The sequence below is a fragment of the Nicotiana tabacum genome, chromosome 19, assembly GCF_000715075.1.
Source record: "Nicotiana tabacum cultivar K326 chromosome 19, ASM71507v2, whole genome shotgun sequence".
Taxonomy (NCBI): Eukaryota; Viridiplantae; Streptophyta; class Magnoliopsida; order Solanales; family Solanaceae; genus Nicotiana; species Nicotiana tabacum.
Window position 1 is genome coordinate 132,415,562 of NC_134098.1, and position 21,558 is coordinate 132,437,119.

General features: G+C 37.0%; 2 protein-coding genes across 2 annotated transcripts; one reads left to right on the forward strand and one right to left on the reverse strand.

Moving 5' to 3' along the window:
* The first annotated feature begins 10,119 nt into the window (after nt 1–10,119).
* LOC107771246 (ras-related protein RABD1) lies at nt 10,120–15,134 on the forward strand. Its single transcript, XM_016590589.2, has 8 exons — nt 10,120–10,270; nt 10,371–10,443; nt 10,660–10,707; nt 10,794–10,841; nt 11,401–11,472; nt 12,613–12,768; nt 14,277–14,380; nt 14,759–15,134. The coding sequence occupies exons 1-8, from the start codon at nt 10,257–10,259 to the stop codon at nt 14,850–14,852; spliced, it is 609 nt and encodes a 202-aa protein (XP_016446075.1). The 5' UTR covers nt 10,120–10,256; the 3' UTR covers nt 14,853–15,134.
* Nucleotides 15,135–15,634: 500 nt separating this feature from the next.
* On the reverse strand, nt 15,635–20,251 carry LOC107771247 (ras-related protein RABA2a-like). Its single transcript, XM_016590590.2, has 2 exons — nt 19,833–20,251; nt 15,635–16,339 (listed from the first exon to the last, which is right to left on the reverse strand). The coding sequence occupies exons 1-2, from the start codon at nt 19,995–19,997 to the stop codon at nt 15,857–15,859; spliced, it is 648 nt and encodes a 215-aa protein (XP_016446076.1). The 5' UTR covers nt 19,998–20,251; the 3' UTR covers nt 15,635–15,856.
* Between the last annotated feature and the right edge of the window lie 1,307 nt (nt 20,252–21,558).

Genomic DNA, 21,558 nt, shown 5'->3' on the forward strand with positions numbered 1-21,558 from the left:
TGAAGCAGCAAGAGAAATCCAAGACTCAAACGTATACACAGTTGGAATATTACAGATACATTTCCAATTAACATCCATGCAAATTAATTTGAATCGCATGGATATACGTGCATAACTCTCTGTATTTAAATTACTTAATAAGTCTTTGATTCAGTGGTAAAAACATCATACATGATGTATTAATTAGACACATATTACGAGTAGCAAATTTTGGTACATATTTAAGTAGTGTAGCAAGAGGAGCACACTCATTACCCATCACTTCGAGCCATGCGTCAGCTTAAAAAATACAGAGAGTTATGTGCATTTAAATTATATATTTTAGAAAAAGCAAATTCTTTGTGAAAAAATATATAAATAAGTGCTTCTAATAAAACTCTTAATCCAGATCTCTTTCTTCAAACACACCATAACACAGCTAATGCATTGATAAGATTTTATCAAGTAGTCGTTGCGAATTAGGAAAGAGATTGAGTTTGGTCATTCCAATTAATATTTGGAGGAGGAATATTGATTGTTGGATATAGTTGGTGCGATGAATGATTGTCCCAACTGAGTAGCTTAGCCTTAGAGTACAAGACAATTTTTCTCTTATAAGTGACTGCTTTAATATTGACAAGGCACCAAAATTTAAAAATAGTATAATAGTTAAAAAAAAACTATCAAATCATTTCTTGAAAAATATAATTTAATTATTGTAGCAAAAAATTGGACATGCAGTAGTCATGGCCACCCTATCCACTGCCAATTGAGTAGAAAAATCATTTTCTCATCACATGGAAGACCAAACAAAGATATGGTGTTCGGATTTGGTTTTTGGTCTCTCTCTCTTTTTTACGCGGGGGGGGGGGGGGGGGGATTAGGTTTGGAAAAACGTTTGGCAAAATTGTTATTTGAATTACCTTTTGAACAATTATTTTGATAATATTTGTGCTATTTCATGTGAAATAATATTATTTTTTTCAAAAGGTATTATGATTTAAAATTCGAGAAATAGTGCGTTTTAAAAAAAAAAAAACACACACAATGTTGTCAAAATTTTCGAAAAACTTTCAATCCAAAGCTGATAGTCGATCATTCCTTATGAAAAGTGCAACAACAACAACGATGATCCAGTAAAATCTCACAAATGAGGTCTGGAGATGACAGAGTGTACGCAGACCTTACCCCTACCCTGAGGGAGTAGAGAGACTGTTTCCGGAAAACCCTCGGCTCAAGAAGACGAAAAGAGAGACAATATATCAGTACTATCGAGAATAGATGCAAAGTACTAACAATAATCAGTAGATAAGGTCCGGCACAAAGAAAAACAGTAGAATAGTGTGAACACAACATGAACCACTAACAGTCTAAGACCAAAACCCTATCAGACTAGCCTCACACCTGTACAAAGAAGAACAATGCTCAACTACCTCCTAACCTACAACCCTAATGCTCGACCTCCACACCTTCCTATCAATGGCCATGTCCTCAGAAATCTGAAGCCACGCCATGTCCTGTCTGATCATCTCTCCCCAATACTTCTTAAGTCGCCCTATACCTTTCCTCGTACCCGCCAAAACTAACCGCTCGCATCTCCTTAACGGAGCATCTGGGCTTCTCCTCTGTACGTGCCCGAACCATTTGAACCTCGCTTCCCACATCTTATCGTCCATATGTGCTACGCCCACCTTCTCCAGAATATCTTCGTTCCTAATCTTATCCATCCTAGTATACCCGCACATCCACCTCAACATCCTCATTTCTGCTACTTTCATCTTCTGGATGTGTGAGTGCTTAACTGGCCAATACTCAGCCCCATACAACATGACCAGACTAACCACCGCTCTATAAAACTTACCTTTGAGTGACAAATGTACTTTTTTGTCACACAGTACTCCAGAAGCTAGTCTCCATTTCAACCACCCCACCCCTATATGGTGTGTAACATCCTCGTCTATCTCCCCATCCCCTGGATAACCGACTCAAGGTACTTGAAACTACCTCACTTCTGTGCCCGTTTCCCCCGGCTCCATGCCGAACTTGCATTCTAGGTATTCCCTCTTAGTCCTGTTCAACTTGAAACCCTTAGACTCGAGGGTTTGTCTCCAAACCTCCAACCTCTCGTTAACGCCGCCTCGTGTCTCATCGATCAGAACTATGTCATCAGCGAATAACATACACCATGGCACCTCCCCTTGAATGTGGCATGTCAGTGTGTTCATAACCAATGCAAATAAGAATGGGCTGAGCGTGGATCCTTGGTGTAACCCCATAACAACCGAAAAATACTCTGAGTCGCCTCCGTGAAAAGTAATGTAACATAAATAGCTCAAGCTTTATACTTTGTACAAATATGTTCAGTACAAGTTGTGATTAGTAATAGGAATTAGGCAATGCGTTATTTTATCTAAGTTGAATATTTACACTTATGTTCATATTGTATTAACCTAAAGTAATAACCTCTACATTTATTTGCATATATGATAAATACCCACTCGTATCCGGTATTTATACCAAATAACTTAGTTTTACCCGTTAAAATTTAAAATAATAATAAATCTATATATGAAATACACATATCTTGTATTATTTGTTTGATATATTTTGAGTGCGAGTAATTTTTATGTTGTTAATTATTGGGACTACTTTCCCAATTCTCAAAACAACATTTTTCCTTTTTCTTCCCAAACTATGACTTTTATATAATGTTTGGACACTTTTTATATTTAATTTCTAACTTAAAAATAATAATTAAATTTGAGGATAGATAGAATAGACTCCATTGAGGCTATAAATGCTTTGGAACAAAAGCACCTTACTTATCAAAGTGTTATTGATAGCTTCCGACAAGGAAAAAAGTAGCTCATGTTCTGGCTAAGGAAGGAATCAAGCAAGCCACAAGTGATTATCTGTCTGTCATGGCATCTCCCTCAGAGTATGTGTTATCAACGGTTCAAGCACACAAAGAGGGTTTAACCTCTAATAGAATAGTTTTAGTGTCTATGTGTGATATGTTGGCAAGTCTTGGAAACCTTTGTGTACTCGCTATCTATGATAGTGACTATGTAGCTAATAGTTCTACCGTCACGCTTTAGTGTTATCAATAAAATGTTTTCCTTTAACCAAAAAACAAAAGAGAAAGAAGTATTATCTATCGTAATGCTAAAAAAATTAATGATTTGTATTAGATAAAAATAAAAAGGCAAAATGGTATTGGAGGATCTCAAGAGTTTTTTTAATTTTTAAACTTTTTAACAATTTAATATTAGAAATTTACTAGTCCTATTATTTTATATTTGTTAGTCCCGCCAATATTGCTGTATTTGTAAATAATAATTCTGGAAAATATAAGTTATCGTAATGAAATAGTAATTAATTCGAGCCCACTGAATTCACAGTGTTTTCTTAAGGAATTTAATTCCCTCCTAGTACCCAAGGTTATGGATTATTTCCTCCCAGGATAGAACGAATCACACACTGGTGTACCGGTACTTCAAACCCCAGTGTTTCAGCGAACACAAAGTTCGGTAGCAAATCACACTTACAGCTGCTTTGTTTGAAGTTAAAACAATGCAGAACAAAAGAGTAGAAACTCAGAAAATCGTATGAAAATGCTGAGAGGAAGGAGTGCAATGTATAGCCAAAGTTGAGCGTTTTCAGTTTTGTGTTTGTATGTCTTTCTTCAACAGCTGCTGCACATATTTATAGCAGTCAGCTTTGAAGATGAACAACCCCCCACCCTCCATGGTGGAGCATGCACTAGCTTGTTTGTGGAGCAAGCACTTGGCCATGGTGGGAAGAGCATTAGGCGGCTGCTATTGCAGCTGGTGGTCAATACACGGATTGGAACATATCCGTTACAAATGCGGATAATCTTACGTTAATATTTACTATTAACAAATAAATTTGGTCCAAAAAATTAATCAATCAATCGATCATTTGACCAAATCCGAAGCCGAAGCCGAAGCCGAGCCGAGAGAGCGACGACGACGACGGCGCGAGGCTTGCTTTCTTCTTAACTCTTTAAGAGCTACAAGAAGAGCAATTATATATATACCCACCAAAAATCTTTTCCTTTTCCAATATGGGACAATGTCTCATTGTCAAGAGGGGAAAACTTAAAATTTTACTCAAAAATTTCATTTTCCCTCCATTTCCCATTCACCCTCATTTTAAGACTATTTCATCTTAAATAACAAAAACCTCAACAATCCCCCACTTGAATGGGGAATGGCTATATCACAGAAGTATGCATGGAAAAACTGTGTGATTTGCAAGCAAGGATTAATCACATCTGGATAAGTAGGTTTCCCTTTGAACTTTCCGTAGTGAACTTATGTCGGATATACTCGGTCAATCGGTAGATTTGATATCTTTGAACCGTCGATCTTTGGTGTATACCTAGACAATCATAAGTCACACAATCAACCCTTAACCGTCTTTGGTTCTCATTGTTATGTTCATTTCAGCCATGAACACCGCCTGGTTTCATAAGTGCGTAGAGAACTGGCCTTACAAAGTTCTCCTTGAAGCGGCTAACACTTCACACTTACATAGGTGATTCCTAAACGTGTCATCCTGTAGATACACTATTTGATATACCCCGTATCAAATTTAGAAATCATTAAAAAGCCTTAATGCTTTATCTTTGGTACTGAACATTGTCTCATCACGAGAACAGACTAAAATTTTATTTGACAATGTTGAACTGTCATTAATGACTTTGTTTGATATCCTTGAACCTAGATCTTGGGATCTCCAGTCTTCTAGGTAGAGTTACTGCCACAATGACTTGTTCTCGGCCATAGCCCCATTCCCCTTAATGATTTCTCAACTACCTCTCTAGTTAGGCCTTTTGTAAGTGGATCCGACACATTATCACTCAACTTTACATGGTCAATCGTGATAATTCCTCTAGAGAGTAATTGCCTAACGGTTTATGTCTTCATCGTATATGACGAGATTTACCGTTATACATAACGCTCCCAGCCCTTCCAATTGCCGCTTGACTATCATAATTTATGCATATTGGTGCCAATGGTTTGGGCCAAAATGGAATGTCTTCCAAGAAATTCCGGAGCCATTCAGCTTCTTCACCGGCTTTATCTAAGGCTATGAATTCAGCCTCCATTGTAGAGCGGGCAATACATGTTTGTTTGGACGACTTCCAAGATACCGCTCCTCCACTAATAGTGAATACATATCCACTCGTGGACTTAGAATCAGTTGAACCGGTGATCCAATTTGCATCACAGTATCCCTCAATCACCACAGGGAATTTACTATAGTGCAAGTCAAAGTTCTGGGTATGTTCTAAATATCCCAAAACTCGTTTCATTGCCATCCAATGAGATTGGCCTGAATTGCTCGTATATCGACTCAGTTTACTTATAGCACAAGTTATATCTGGTCGTGTACAATTCATGATATACATTAAGCATCCCAACACACGAGCATAATCCAATTGTGATATGCTTTGGCCTTTATTCTTTGCTAATGCAAGATTCACGTCAATTGGAGTCTTTGCAACTTTAATGCCCAAGTGCTTGAATTTTTCAAGTGCTGTCTTAATATAATGAGATTGTGACAATGCCAGACCTTGAGGAGTCTTGTGGATCTTAATTCCCAGAATTAAATCAGCAACTCCCAGGTCTTTCATATCAAACTTGCTATTGAGCATACACTTAGTAGCATTTATGTTGGCAATGTCATTACTCATTATCAACATATCATCCACATATAGGCAAACAATGACTATGTGATTTGGAACATTTTTAATGTACACACATTTATCACATTCATTTATCTTAAAACTATTTGACAATATTATTTGGTCAAATTTCGCATGCCATTGTTTGGGTGCTTGTTTTAGTCCGTAAAGAGACTTAACAAGTCTACATACCTTCTTTTCTTTACCTAGAACCACAAACCCTTCAGGTTGTTTCATGTAAATTTCTTCCTCCAACTCTCCATTTAAGAAGGTCGTCTTAACATCCATTTGATGAATTTCAAGACCATACACTGCAGCTAATGCTACTAACATCCGCATGGACGTAATTCTTGTAACTGGAGAGTATGTATCAAAGTAGTCTAGACCTTCTCGTTGTCTATACCCTTTGACTACGAGTCTTGCCTTGAATTTATCAATAGTGCCATCATTTTTTATTTTTCTCTTAAAAATCCATTTAGAACCCAAAGGTTTATTTCCAGGAGGAAGATCAACCAATTCCCATGTATGGTTGTTCAATATGGATTATATTTCATTATTGACTGCCTCTTTCCAAAACAATGATTCCGAAGAAGTCATAGCTTCTTTAAATGTTTGAGGCTGATTCTCCAATAAGAAAGTCACAAAATCTGGTCCAAATGAAGTAGACGTTCTTTGACGTTTACTACGTCTTGGATCCTCCTGATTACATGTACTTTCTTTTGTTTCTTCCCGAGGTCGTTTAGATCCTTCACCAAACGACTCACATTTCTTTTTATACGGATATATATTTTCAAAGAACTCAGCATTATCTGATTCTATAACCGTATTATTATGAATGTCAGGATTTTCTGATTTATGAACCAGAAATCGATATGCTTTACTATTTGTCGCATATCCTATGAAAATACAACAATGGTTTTCGGTCCTATCTTTACCCTTTTGGGTTTAGGAACTTGCACTTTTGCCAAACACCCCCACACTTTAAAATAATTCAAGTTGGGCTTCCTTCCTTTTCATTTTTCATATGGAATGGATTGTGTTTTGCTATGGGGCACTCGATTTAATATTCGATTAGCCGTAAGAATGGCTTCCCCTCACAAGTTCTGTGGCAAAACCAGAACGTATCAACAACGCGTTCATCATCTCCTTTAATGTGCGATTCTTTCTTTCCGCAGTCTCATTAGATTGGGGCGTGTAAGGGGCTGTTGTTTGATGAATAATTCTATATTCTAAACATATTTCTTCAAAAGGAGATTCATATTCACCACCCCTATCACTTCTTATCATTTTTACTTTCTTGTTAAGTTGCGTTTCAACTTTATTTTTGTATTGCCTGAATGCGTCTATTGCTTCATCTTTACTATTTAGTAAGTAAACATAGCAATATCGAGTACCATCGTCAATAAAAGTTATGAAATACTTCTTTCCACCGCGAGATGGTATTGACTTCATGTCACAAATATCTGTGTGAATTAAGTCTAAAGAATTTGAATTCCTTTCAACTGACTTATAAGGATGTTTAACATATTTAGATTCCACACATGTTTGACATTTTAATTTTTCGCATTCAAACTTAGGCAGTACTTCCAAGTTAATCATTTTCCGCAAGGTTTTATAATTGACATGACCCAAACGTATATGCCATAAATCATTTGACTCAAGTAAGTAAGAAGAAGCTGAAATATTATTATTGTTTTCCACAACCATTACATTCAGATTGAAAAGGCCCTCGGTGAGGTAACCTTTTCCTACAAATATTTCATTCTTACTTATGACAACCTTGTCGGACACAAAAATGCACTTAAAACCGTACTTAACAAGAAGTCCAGTAGAGACTAAATTCTTTCTCATTTCGGGAACATGAAGGACATTGTTCAAAGTCATGACCTTACCAGAAGTCATTTTCAGAAATATCTTCCCATATTCTTCAACTTTTGCTATTGAAGCATTTCCCATATAAACTGTCTCTCCGGGTCCAGCAGGAGGATAAGTAGCAAAAGCTTCTCTAACTGCACAAACATGGCGAGTGGCTCCAAAATCAAACCACCACTGTTTAGGATTTTTCACCAAGTTACATTCAGAAAGCATGACACACAAGTTATCAACATCATCATGCTTTACTACCATGTTTGCTTGAATCCTTTTCTTGTCTTTCTTCGGAGCACGACACTCCGTAGATTTGTGTCCGATTTTCTCACAGTTGTAGCAGTTTCCACTGAACCGCTTCTTACTTGGGTTGTATTTCGGAACAGAAGCTTTCTTCCTCTTTTTATTATTTTCAACAATATTTACTCCCATTATTGTTGAATTTCCACGGCCTCTTCTTTCATCAGTTTTATTGTCCTCTTCGATTCTCAACCGAACAATGAGATCTTCAAGGGACATTTCCTTTCGTTTGTGTTTCAAATAATTTTTGAAGTCCTTCCACAATGGAGGCAACTTCTCAATCATTGCTGCTACTTGGAATGCTTCATTGATGACAAGACCTTCAGCAAGTAGATCATGAATAATCACTTGCAATTCCTGGACTTGGGTAATAACAGACTTGCTATCTACCATTTTGTAGTCCAAAAATTTTGCGGCAACGAATTTCTTCATCCCGGCATCTTCAGTTTTATATTTCTTTTCAAGCGCATTCCACAATTCTTTTGACGTCTCCACGCCACTGTATACATTATACAGATTATCATCCAGTCCGCTAAGAATATAATTCTTGCATAAAAAATCAGAATGCTTTCACGCTTCAATCACGAGAAAGCGTTCATTCTCTAGAGTTTTATCTAGTAGATCAGGAACATCTTCCTTGATGAACTTCTGTAGACATAACGTAGTTAAGTAGAAGAACATCTTCTGCTACCAGCGCTTGAAATCAATCCCGGAAAATTTTTCGGGTTTTTCTGCCGGTGCCAACGCCGGTGTTCGGCTTGTCGATGCGTTGGCAGTCACCGTCGGAAGTCGGAACAGCTTGGTTTTCGCTTTCAGTCGTCATTTTTTTTCTGTAAAAGAATGACACAAACAAACGTTTAATAAACGTTTTCAAACTGGAGTAAAAATCACGTAGATTTTAATCTCCAACAAAATGCCACAAAGGCTTACTCTCCAAAACGGGAGTACACAAAACCACAAAGGTTTTAGTTTGCAGAATAATAAGAATAACACAAATACAGAAATAAATATTAAATTCCTTAAGCTTGTTAGTCCCGCCAATATTGCTGTATTTATAAATAATAATTCTGGAAAATATAAGTTATCGTAATGAAACAGTAATTAATTCGAGCCCACTGAATTCACAGTGTTTCCTTAAGGAATTTAATCCCCTCCTAGTACCCAAGGTTATGGATTATTTCCTCCCAGGATAGAACGAATCACACACTAGTGTAGCGGTACTTCAAACCCCAGTGTTTCAGCGAACACAAAGTTCGGTAGCAAATCACACTTACAGTTGCTTTGTTTGAAGTTAAAACAATGCAGAACAAAGGAGTAGAAACTCAGAAAATCGTATGGAAATGCTGAGAGGAAGGAGTGCAATGTATAGCCAAAGTTGAGCGTTTTCAGTTTTGTGTTTGTATGTCTTTCTTCAACAGCTGTTGCACATATTTATAGCAGTCAACTTTGAAGATGAACGACCCTCCACCCTCCATGGTGGAACATGCACTAGCTTGTTTGCGGAGCAAGCACTTGGCCATGGTGGGAAGAGCATTAGGCGGCTGCTATTGCAGCTGGTGGTCAATACACGGATTGAAATATATCCGTTACAAAAATTAATCAATCAATCGACCGAAGCCGAGCGAGCGACGACGACGGCGCGAGGCTTGCTTTCTTCTTAACTCTTTAAGAGCTACAAGAAGAGCAATTATATATATATCCACCAAAAATCTTTTCTTCTTCCAATATGGGACAATGTCTCATTGTCAAGAGGGAGAAACTTAAAATTTTACTCAAAAATTTCATTTTCCCTCCATTTCCCATTCACCCTCATTTTAACACTATTTCATCTTAAATAACAAAACCTCAACAATATTTATGTTGAGTTTTTCTATTGGATTCGAACACACTCACTAAAGAATTAAAGTGCTGGGGATTTGAGGTATTAAACTAGGTAAATATTTATTCATATACGGTATTTATATCAAACTAATTATACTTATCATAGCTAAATGTTTTAATGAAGTAAAAATATGTATTAATTAATCATAATTAAGTGATAAAATTCTATGTGCAAATAAATATCATGATTATGTTGGTTTGATAGTTAAAGTTTTACCTTCTAATTAAAGACGAAAAGATTCCAAATACCATATCCACTCTGTGATTATCTTAATTGAATTAGTAAGATAGATGTTTAGTTTAGATTTTAATAAAGAATGGAAAAGTGGCGTCAGTGAATGAATTGACAGGTGAGTAAGAATTTTCCTCATTCTTTAACATTTTGTTTCATTATTTTCTTTTATTTTCTTTTTTGGTTTTTTATACAAACAAAACCCCAAGAGTCAAATAAAAACATAGAAATCCTCGCAGAAGAAAAAACCTTTTTTCTCCATTAGCCAAAAAGGAAGAACAAAACATGAGCAACGAATAGTACGGGATTCTGCAATCTACTGTTTCTTACATTCATTCATTTGATTCTTCTCCAATTTCTTTTAATTTTTGTACTAATTTCGTTGTTTTTTGGTTGCAGCGATTACTTGTTCAAGCTGTTATTAATCGGCGATTCTTCTGTCGGCAAATCGTGTCTTCTTCTCAGATTCGCCGTATGTTCACCTCTTTTACTTTGATTTTCTCTGTTGAATAGTCCTTTTGTTTAAAATGCGTATGATATTGTTTGATTTTCTTCGTTAGGGTATGAAATGCGTGTTTTTTAAGGATAATGATTTTTAATTTGGGGATATGATTATCTGGAGATTATGTTATTTTTTTCATTTATAAAAGGAAAAGACAAATGATGTCTGTTTTGGTTTATGTTTTAGGATGATTCGTATGTGGACAGTTACATTAGCACCATCGGTGTTGATTTCGTAAGAATCTCCATCTCTCTCATTGCTTATGTTTCGTGTTGTTTGGGAGCATTTTAAATTTGAATTTTTGGATTGTTATTTTGTAGAAAATTAGAACGGTGGAGCTGGATGGAAAGACAATCAAGCTGCAAATTGTAAGTATAGTCGCGTGTTGCATGCTAGTTTGCATGAATGCTTTCAAGTCTAAGTTATAGTATTGAGCTTATGTTGAAGCTCCTTGGTCATTTTACAAGTCATTTGAACTATGCACTTTATCTTTATCGTTTGAATTCCATAGATCTCAAATCATCCATTTCTGGGCTTCGAGCCGTGCAAGTTTACAAAGTAATGTGAGCATGTGATCGCTTTAAGTCACCAAAATGCATCTTTGATGCAGTGTTTTTTAATTCTTGGTAGTTAGCATGTTGGCAAGTTTCAGACCAGCGCAATAAAATCAGGAGTTACAGTTATTTAATTAATTGGCATTGTGTGCTAAAACATTGAATATATCCACTTTAACCTCTCCTTTTTTATCAAGTAATAAATTTTCTTTAACAGTGAGCATATCCACACTACCCTCTTATTAATGATATCAGTGTTGGGAAGCTGGCATTTCCTCAAAAGCATAATGACTAGATTGATCAACTACTCCGTTGATGCTTGCTCTAATCCTGATTTACATGTTATAATACCAGCTTCCTTTTTTTTTTGCAGTGGGATACTGCAGGCCAGGAGCGGTTCCGCACTATAACAAGTAGTTACTATCGGGGAGCACATGGGATTATTGTGAGATATTATATACATTGATTAGAAATTTCTCTGGCCATAAAAAATTAGAAAAAATAGTTTAGATTTGAATTTCATCACCTCCCTAGCCTCTCATTCTGTCTGCAGCTTTTGCTAATCATGTATTGCGTATGATACTTTTTCTTGCATCCTAATGCCTAAGGTTGTAGAATCTTTTGAAAATACAACAATACATGCTTATCTTTCTCTAACTATACCTTTATAAGTTTAAGACGTACTGTCAATCACCCACTCTATGGTTCTGTTGTGTCAATACTGAACCATAGCTGGTTAAATTTCAAGTTTTACTGAAGGTAACTGGTAGGCTAGTGTTGGTTTCGAGGTGTAGTTGATTGACATTTACTATTATTTCCTAGTTAATATTGACTTTGATATTACTCCCTCCATCCATATCATGTCACAGAGTTTGACCTTCCCAGACATGACCAACTGTGAGAAGACTAGCACATCAGAAAAACAAATATTGCTTGCAACATTTTGTCTCTGGACCGATTCTATACCCTTTTTGGCTTTTTGGTTCTCCTTTATCCTGACAACTTTTTAATAGTCCTTTCTCTCACCTCTTCTTGTTATGGCCGTGCGTCATAAGACTTACAAGTCCTTAAATCACTTTTAAATACATGATGATGGAATTTTTGAAGAGGGAAACATTGGATAAGAAGAAAAGCCTAGTTTCTCAAAAATAAAGATTTCAAACTTCTCGTGATGGGCCAAAAAAGAAAAGAGTGTCATGTAAATGAAATGGAGGAGTGATAGATTCTATTTCGTCCCATTATTGTTTTTCAAAGGCACAGAATGTAAAAAATGAGGTATAAAAATATTAATATTGACTGCATATATTTTCTCCTTTTTTGGGGTTGGGGGATTGGGGTAGGAGATGATCTGGTTTTATAGTATAGTTATATTTTCCTAGTTTGCGTACCAATCTGTAATACACAACATCCTCAAATAAGCGCGCCATCGATTTCCTGACAGTTGGTGGATGTTAGAGATTCAGGGCACCCCCAGTTGTAAAGCTTCTTAGCTTTCTTTTCTTGTACCCTCTAGCTTAGTGTCATGGTCTTTTGAACATACTGGTTAAAGAAAAATGGTCTTCTTATTGTGGTTGTATTATGGTAGATTGTTTATGATGTAACGGAAATGGAGAGCTTCAACAATGTCAAGCAATGGTTGAATGAAATTGACAGATACGCAAATGAGAGTGTTTGCAAGCTTCTGGTGGGAAACAAATGTGATTTGGTAGAAAACAAGGTTGTGGACACACAGACGGGAAAGGTATTTTATGTTGCCTCTTTATCAGATAAACCTTTGTTTCATTTGCATTTGTATTGATCAGGCTTAGTTTAGTCATACTATCAGCCCATTGAACTTGGCTTGCTGACAAATGCTGAAAATCATCTCATTTTGCTGTAGTTATTCTAACAATGCTCTCATGTTCTTTTCATTTGATTCCTCGCTTAAACTCACGCTATGTGCCACAATCGTGTTGATTCTTTACTATACTCGATTAGGATTTTTGTTTTCAGGATATACATTTAGACCATAGTGTCTTTTGGAGTGGAAATGGTATCTTCCTGTTTTGGTGTTTGTCTTCTGAATGAAGTTGTTGGACATATCTTCGAGAAAAATTGATCAAGTTGAAAAAGTAAAAACTTTTAATTTGCTTTTGCTACTAATTATAGTGGGCTTATGTTTGGAGTACTTTCTTTAACCATTATCTTTAGTTTCTGTGTCCTCGGTGGAAATTGAAGAGGAACATACTTTAGATGCTACAATTGGCTGGCTCATTATTAGCAGTCATTGTGACTTTGCATCAAACCATCGTTTAGACTTGCCTGCGGACACCATCATCAGTCTGAAACAATTTATACTTGTGACACCAGTGATTCACCAGCAGTTATTCTATCCTCCGTTCTTGTGTCTTACTCGTTTGCCTCATGAAACCGAAGTGTCACTGGAGTTAGCTCTTCATCTCAGAACTTCCTGATTCAGTCACTCTAGCCACACTTTTGTTCGATCTGTGTCCCCTCAATGTACCTGAGTATATGAAGTCTCTGGCTAGGTGCACAAAGTTGTGGTTTTCCTGGTGTCCATGATTGCTCAAGGTATTTGGGCAGTGACTCCAGTTAGGTGTAAATTATATGCTATTATTTTCGGGGTTGAGCAGAAGGGTGGGAGGGAGCACTATAACTTAGTTCACGTGTGCAAATAAACAGCCTAGAAGGTTGTCATAAGTTATTCTTTGTGAACCTTGAGAGCGTAGGCTTTCTGGAGGTGATGTGTGGTCTATAATCAGGTTGTTACATGTGACTATATTATAATTGGTGGTGTTTGATTAGTGTTTGGCTTTTTGCTGTTAAAGATAAATTATTCTGGAAGTTCTTCATTTCCGTGTGCTCTGGGTTCAATTGAATACCTCTGAGTCTCATGATGATAGATAGCACATGAAAATTGTTGTTAATATGTAAAAGTAACCCTCTAGTAAATCTAAACAACTTTAGATCTTTTTAAACATGTTAAAATAGCTTTGGTATATTGAACTTGATGATGCAATTTTTTTGAAATGCCTTTCTTTTGATTATTCTGTATTTCTTGGTTTAGGAAATAGTGACAAACGGAATATGTGATTCTAATAGTTTCCAAATCAGTCTATCAAAGATTGAAACTACCTCGTCTTGATCGATGTATGAACATATGATATATAAGCAGCTTAATTGTCAGTTATGATTTTATTCCCAGTTCAAGCAATTTTGCATTTGTAACATCACTTTAAATTTATTCAGGCTTTGGCAGATGAGCTAGGTATCCCTTTCCTTGAGACGAGTGCAAAAGACTCCATTAACGTGGAGCAGGCTTTCTTAACGATGGCGGGAGAGATCAAGAAAAAGTAAGTGGGCTAATATTTCCTTCCAGGTTTTATTTCTGCAAAAGTCTAGTTCCACTTTCTTCTCCCCATAATTTGTTGATTCTATTTCCGATACATTTCAACATTAGTGATACATTTCAACATATTTATAGCTTACTAAGATATATTGCATTAGTGGGGATAAAATTGTCAATATACGTAGCTATTGTACATAGTCAGACTGCTACTGCTGCTAGTTTTTCTACGAACTAGTTTATATATTACTGAATTCAACATGATGCGAGAAATGTTGGCAACAAGTAAAAGTTCTTTACCACCCTGAACCACTTCTCTTAGTAATTTGTAGTTAGTCTTTTCGTGGTTCCATTTAAGAATTGAACCAAATATTTTATTTTGCAGAATGGGTAATCAACCAGCTGGAGCCAAGAAGACAGGTAGTACTGTTCAAATCAAAGGACAACCAATTGAGCAGAAGAGCAACTGCTGTGGCTAACTGCTGACGCTGTGCTTCTGTATCCCTCTGTTCCAATAGCAAAATGTCGAACAGCTTGTAACTAAACATAAGTTTACTAGAACTAGAATATCCTGTGAATCTTCCGTTAGTTGAAATGTATTTCCAACTTTGCTCATGGTGTTATGTGAACATTGCCTGCCTGGAATGATAAGTAGTCGCTGAGAGGCAAATCTGATATGAGTTTAACTTCGGTGTGATTGTAGCTGACAATTGTAGCTGTTTGACACAAAATAGAGTGACTAAGATTTACACTGTTTGTAAGATGGATCCATCTGGCGATAACCAAGTGAAGAATGATCAACTTGGCGTAGCAAATATCATGTTCCCTATGCAGCCTCGGCTTATAGGATGAACTTGCAATTTATCATTCATTGTTTCAGTAAGTAGTTGAGAAAAGTCGTGTTATTTTCCTCTTGATAATCTCTAGGGTCAATGCCATTAGTACGCCAAGTTTACTTGCAGGTGATTAGTTATAACAGTAACGTCGTATGTTGGGGAGAAAACAAGTAGTATTATTAAAATACATAGTTGGACCGACACTTATGAGAGGACCTTTGCGAGAGATCAGAGAGTAAGGATTACTTCGGTTCTTACGTGAAGAAGAATAAGAGAGATCCTAATAAGTCATTTGGATATTAGATTCTCTAAATTTTAGAGAACCTCATTCACCGGATGAAAAAGAACTCTAGAAATTGCCATCTTTAGACTTCTTGCTATATGGTGGCAAATCATAGTCTTTAGTTATAATATCACACCATACATATTAAATAATTGCTGTCATTTGAAATAACGCTGAAGCATTGAAATAATTGGTTTAATTCTTAAAGAGCCATACTATAACAAGATTTTAACATGTATTGCACATTTCCTTCCTAATGTTGAAAAAGGGTATAATATCTTACCGAGAATATAGAAGGCAAAAAATGATTACTAATTAAAACTAACAAAAGGAACAATATAGGGGCTTCAAAATCTAATGACCATCAAGATGAAGAGCAACATGCCTTCTTGGGGGCAGGCTCCTCTGCCCCAACAACAAGAGTCTTCCCTTCTTTGATGTTAGCAGTTGCTGGTTCCTCGGAAGAAAGTGGCTTCTTACTTATTATCCGATAGATTTCTGAAAGAATCGTCTGGAAAGCCTTCTCTACATTCGTTGCCTCCAATGCAGATGTTTCAATGAAAGAAAGGCCTTCTTTTTCAGCAAAGCTTTGAGCATCCTCTGTATCAACAGCTCGAAGATGCTTAAGATCCGTTTTGTTTCCAATGAGCATAATCACAATGTTCGAATCTGCATGATCCCTCAGTTCCTTCAACCACCGACTAACATTCTCGAAGGTAGTTGGTTTTGTCACATCATATACCAGAAGAGCCCCAAGAGCACCCCTATAGTAAGCACTTGTAATGGCTCTGTATCTTTCCTGTCCAGCTGTGTCCCAGATCTGAGCCTTGACGGTTCTTCCCTCGACCTAGACACATATCAGAATTAAGCAAACAAAGATTTTTATAACATATACATTTTGCAATTACCAAAAATTGTAGAAGCACGCACAGCAACAAGAACACAAGTGTTATTCAATGGAGTGACAGCAAGGCGAATCTTACAGATAGAATGCACTTAGAGAGTGGTTTCCCAGAATCATGTGTGACCTCATTGAACTTACAAGTTACCTCTTACTCCTTATCTTAAAGATAGAATGCACTTAGAGTGGTTTTCCAGAATCATGTGTGACCTCATTGAACTTACAAGTTGCCTGTTACACCTCATTTTGGATATCCTCGCAACCCCATTAAAGGTAGCTTCTGTGCCACTGCACCAGTTGTGCAGTCAACTAGATCCTTCCAAACTTTGAATGTTAGTAGAATGCCCCTCTTTATTTGTTTCATGAGAAACATTCAACAGGTAATAGAGATAAATGATACAACAACAACAACCCAGTGGAATCCTACAAGTGGGGTAATATGTACACAGACCTTACCCCTACCCCGAGGAGATAGAGAGGATGTTTCCGAAAGACCCTCGGCTCGAGAGGAAGGATAGAAACAAGTAAATATCAACAATAAGGCCGGGAAAATGATACTAGCAATGAGTGAAACAGATGGAAGAAAGCAGTAGCAATAGCAACAAGCAGTAACAACGACAAGATACTACAAAACCGAAGCAGAGGATAGTACTAAAAACAACCCTAATACTAGCACTCTGAAAATCAATGACAAGGTACTAGCAGGCTAGCCCTAATAAAACCAGAACGGATTAGAAAAACACACTACGACCTATTACCCTTCTACCCTAATATTCGACCTCCATACCCTCTTGTTGAGGGTCATGTCCTCGGTAAGCTACAGTCGCGCCATGCCTGCCTGTTCACTTCTCCCCAATACTTCTTACGCCACCATTTGCCTCTTCTCCTACCTGCTAGCGCCAACCGTTCACACCTCCTCACTGGGGAATCTAGGCTCCTCCGTCTCACATGCCCGAACCATCTACGCATCGTTTCTCGCAACTTATACTCCATAGGGGTCACGTCCACTTTCTCCCGAATATTTTCATTCATAATCTTATCCATCCTAGTGTGCCCGCACATCTATCACAACATCCTCATTTCAGCTACGTTCATCTTCTGCATATGGGAGTTCTTGACTGGCCAACATTCTGCCACATACAACATAGTCGGTCTAACCACCGCCTTGTAGAACTAACCTTTAAGTTTTGGTGGCACATTCATACAACATAGTCGATCTAACCACCGCCTTGTAGAACTGACCTTTAAGTTTTGGTGGCACATTCTTATCATACAGTACGCCGGATGCTAACCTCCATTTCATCCCCCCGCCCCTATACGGTGTGTGACATCCTCGTCAATCTCCCCGTCCCCTTAGATAACTGACCCAAGATACTTGAAACTTCCTCTCGGGGATGACTTGCGAATCAAGCCTCACATCTATATTCGCTCCCCCCGTCATGTCGCTAAACTTGCACTCTAAATACTCCGTCTTAGTCCTTCTCAACTTGAAACCTTTAGACTCTAAGGTCTGTCTCCAAACCTCCAACTTCTCGTTGACATCGCCTCACGTCTCATCAATCAGTACTATATCGTCAACCAATAACATACACTTTGGTACCTCCCCTTGCATATGACGCATCAGTGCATCCATAGCCAAAGCAAATAAGAACGGGCTAAGCGCAGATCCTTGGTGCAACCCCATCCCAACCGGAAAATGTTCCGAGTCTCCTCCCACAGTCTTCAATAGAGATAAATGATAGCTGGGCAGTAAAGGCAGTTGAACACATACTAGAAAAAGGCAGGATTAAAAGATGACATGCAAATAGTAGAAGGTAGCTGTTTGATAAAGAGGTTAAAACTTTTTTGTTCTTGAAATAAGAACCCCAAAACTTCTTTTTACCAGTAAAAAAGCCTTGTGGCATAATAACTTTAGGTTTCCCACCGTTTGAAACTTGTAATACATAGCTGGCATCAAAATCAAGCAAGTGATCCTGCAACAACATTTGCTTTAACCATAATGGCTTTTTTCCCCTTCACTGTTTGTCATTATCTTTCCCCATCAAATGGTCACAAATAGGAGCTTCCATTACAGTAGAAACTCAATCAGATCATGATATGTTTTTAAAACAATTTCAACACCTAGCCTTTTTGCTCATCTTTGTTAAACAGAGAGTAGCTAGCCTTGATGGGGAGGAGGGGGAAATTGAGGTTGTCCATCCTTTAGAACAAGCACACAATTTGATAAGAGTCATAAGACTTGTTTCGCTAAGTGAGAAGGACAACTAGAAGTACTTCTGGCCAGATTGAGCTTTCTGTCTCTTTTACCTCTTGTAACAGTTCATGTCTTTTTTACTAACAAGGAGAATACAGTTCACAAAGATTAAGACCGCAGCACAGATGAGGAACATATCTCAATCAGTTGAATGTCTGAATTGAGAATTTTCAAGACAATGGAACCATTCACAACTTTGATAAAAATGGACAGACACAAGATATTCATTTCATTTCAGCATGAAAGATGCTCTCTTCGTCTTCCCTTTCATTGCACTTACTTCCAACCAAAGCTACACAAATCCCAAAGGGCCACATAAGAAAATCGTACCATGCTAGAAACTGCGGCATGCTCAACGGGGTCAGCATAAGTTTTAGATTATATCGTTCACTCTAAAAGGGACAGCTAAAATTATACTATTTGTGTGGCTATAAATCATTGCATAAAGGTAAATTGTTTACAAATAGGGAAAGTGATCATTCTTTTTGGCATGGACTAAAAAGGAAATAAGTTCACATAAATTGAAACAGAGGGAGTAATAAATAGTACACATATTTTATACTGTCAATAAATAAAAGTTAAACCCCAATAACAATGAAAAGAGTGTATCTTTCCTTTCTTAGAAGTACAGAGAAATAAAAAACCTAGCAGCGCAAGGGTTTCACAGATCTCGAAAGAAGGTCATCTAACCCTGGTCTCATATCACAGCCCATACCCTAACTCCATGCCACCAAGCAAGGAACGAAGTCAGTTCTGGAAACAAAGCAATAAATGTTAAGCAACCTAACGCGTCATTCATTAACATGACAAAAAATAAAATATAAGATCCACGCGACCACAATAAAGAATACTGGCACTCTCCATTAAACTCAATAAACAAGCACATTTACTCTTTGGTAACTTATTTTTAATATGGAGCCCATTTCTCGTAGAAAATAAACTATACACAGATATATCTACATGTACATCTCTAGATCTTAACCACATAGTACTTGAAAACGTAAAATAATTTAAATTTGCATCAAACCCATAACATGTGTCTTTTACATATACTTCTGACACTTAATATACATCGAATTTGCCAATTAATGCAAACACCGGGTAAATTAACACGCAAACACACAAATGCATTTTCTAAATCAAGCAGTCGAGGCAGTGAAAAAAGGACTAATAAGCGAAGCGGACCTGGAGAGTACGAGTGGCGAATTCAACGCCGATAGTGGATTTGGACTCTAAAAGGAACTCATTTCTGGTGAATCGAGAAAGCAAGTTGGATTTGCCAACTCCTGAATCGCCGATTAATACAATTTTAAACAAGTAATCGTACTCCTCTTCCGTTCTTCTCGCCATTTCCTCTCCCTTTTGAATCGCTCCTTCTTCTGATTCAGATTTATGTTAAGCCTTCGATTGATGATCGTTTGATGGTCAGATGAACTTTTATGACGCAAATGCCCCTGATTCTCGGGAGTTTGATTACGAATCTGCCCTTCAGAGACGGATGTGCGTTTCAAATTTGACTTCGGAAATTGTACTTTTATTAACGAAATAATCGCATTTTTGAATTCCCAATTCTTCGAACCGCCAAAGGAAAACCGTTGACGTCTTTTCGAACAAAAAGACTTCCCGTCTACGAAAAACAAAGTGAAAATGTCTCCATACATTTAATTGAAATTCAGACACTAAAAGCCCGTAACTAGTTGAAAACTACTGTATCAAATTAGTGTTGGAAGAAATTTTACTGCAACTTTATTTTAACTTTCTAAATATTTACACGGTCATTCTTTTTGACAGAAGAAGTAATTCTCAAAGGTTTTTTTTTGGAAGTTTCTTTTTTAACTATTTTAAAAGGAAGAAGTATTACTTATTTTTAGAAAGAGACTTTAACGTTAATTATAGGTTTCAATGATGAAAAATAATATATCACATTTGGTGCATGATCAAGAAGGAAACCGAAGGAATCAAGAAGCAATACCAACCAAGAATAAATTAAGGAAATAATCTATTAACGGGAACTCTAAAAGCAACATAAAGAAAAGAATCAATGATTAGCGATGAAAAAGGAAGGAGCAGCGAAGATCCGGAAGAAGAATCAATCAGTAGTTCTATAAAATGATTGACAGAAGTTATTACTAGAAGGTCCCAAATCAAAGGGAAACAAGATCACAAAAGGATGCGTTGGAGATCATTGAAGCCAGAAATCAAGGGATCTAGCGGATATGCCTCAAGTAACGAAGAGATATGCCTAGCGGATGAAAAGCTCGTCAAGACAATAAATCAAGGAAGATCAACGGAAACTTGACCTTATTCTTGGAAAGAATCAATCTATGATTCCTTTCAAGGATCAACTCAATTGGGTTTGCAATCTCTCAAGATCCACGTCATTCAAGAATCAAGAAGGTCTCATGAAGTGTATATATACATATGTTCCAGACTTGAAGAAGGTATACTTTGAACGAACCATTTTCACTCCTTTTGTTCTACTCCAAACAAGCATTGTAGTTCTTATAGATTTGCTGTGTAATTAGTGAGAGAAGAAAAAGAGATAAACACTGGTGAGGCATTGTATCAAGAAGAGAAAAGTGACATAGAGATCAAACTGTTGGTGTAAAGCTACATCGACCATTTTGTACTCAAGAAACTTCGATCACTGAAAGAGAACACCCTTGCAACCCAAGGGTACTGGAGTAAGATTCATATTGAATCCGAACTAGTATAAAATTCTGGTGTCTTTAATTCATGTACTTTATTTCTGCATTGCTATTATCCTGTTCTTATCTCTAGTCGACTAATTGGCAAACTAGTCAAACTGCTTACAGTACAATTTTTAAATAGGCATTTCACCCTCCCTCTTGTACTTTCAATTGATATCTGAGCTAGTCTCACATTTTTTGCTTAACAGCTTGTGAGAAAA

What these genes read in the sequence shown, in the direction of transcription:
- LOC107771246 (XM_016590589.2), top strand. An exon ending in GTCTTCTTCTCAGATTCGCC is followed by an intron (nt 10,444 to 10,659) that starts GTATGTTCACCT and finishes TTTATGTTTTAG; the next exon opens with GATGATTCGTATGTGGACAG. An exon ending in GCGGGAGAGATCAAGAAAAA is followed by an intron (nt 14,381 to 14,758) that starts GTAAGTGGGCTA and finishes TTTATTTTGCAG; the next exon opens with AATGGGTAATCAACCAGCTG.
- LOC107771247 (XM_016590590.2), bottom strand. Translation starts at nt 19,997, where the DNA reads ATGGCGAGAAGAACGGAAGAGGAGTACGATTACTTGTTTAAAATTGTA. An exon ending in TCGCCACTCGTACTCTCCAG is followed by an intron (nt 16,340 to 19,832) that starts GTCCGCTTCGCT and finishes ATATGTGTCTAG; the next exon opens with GTCGAGGGAAGAACCGTCAA.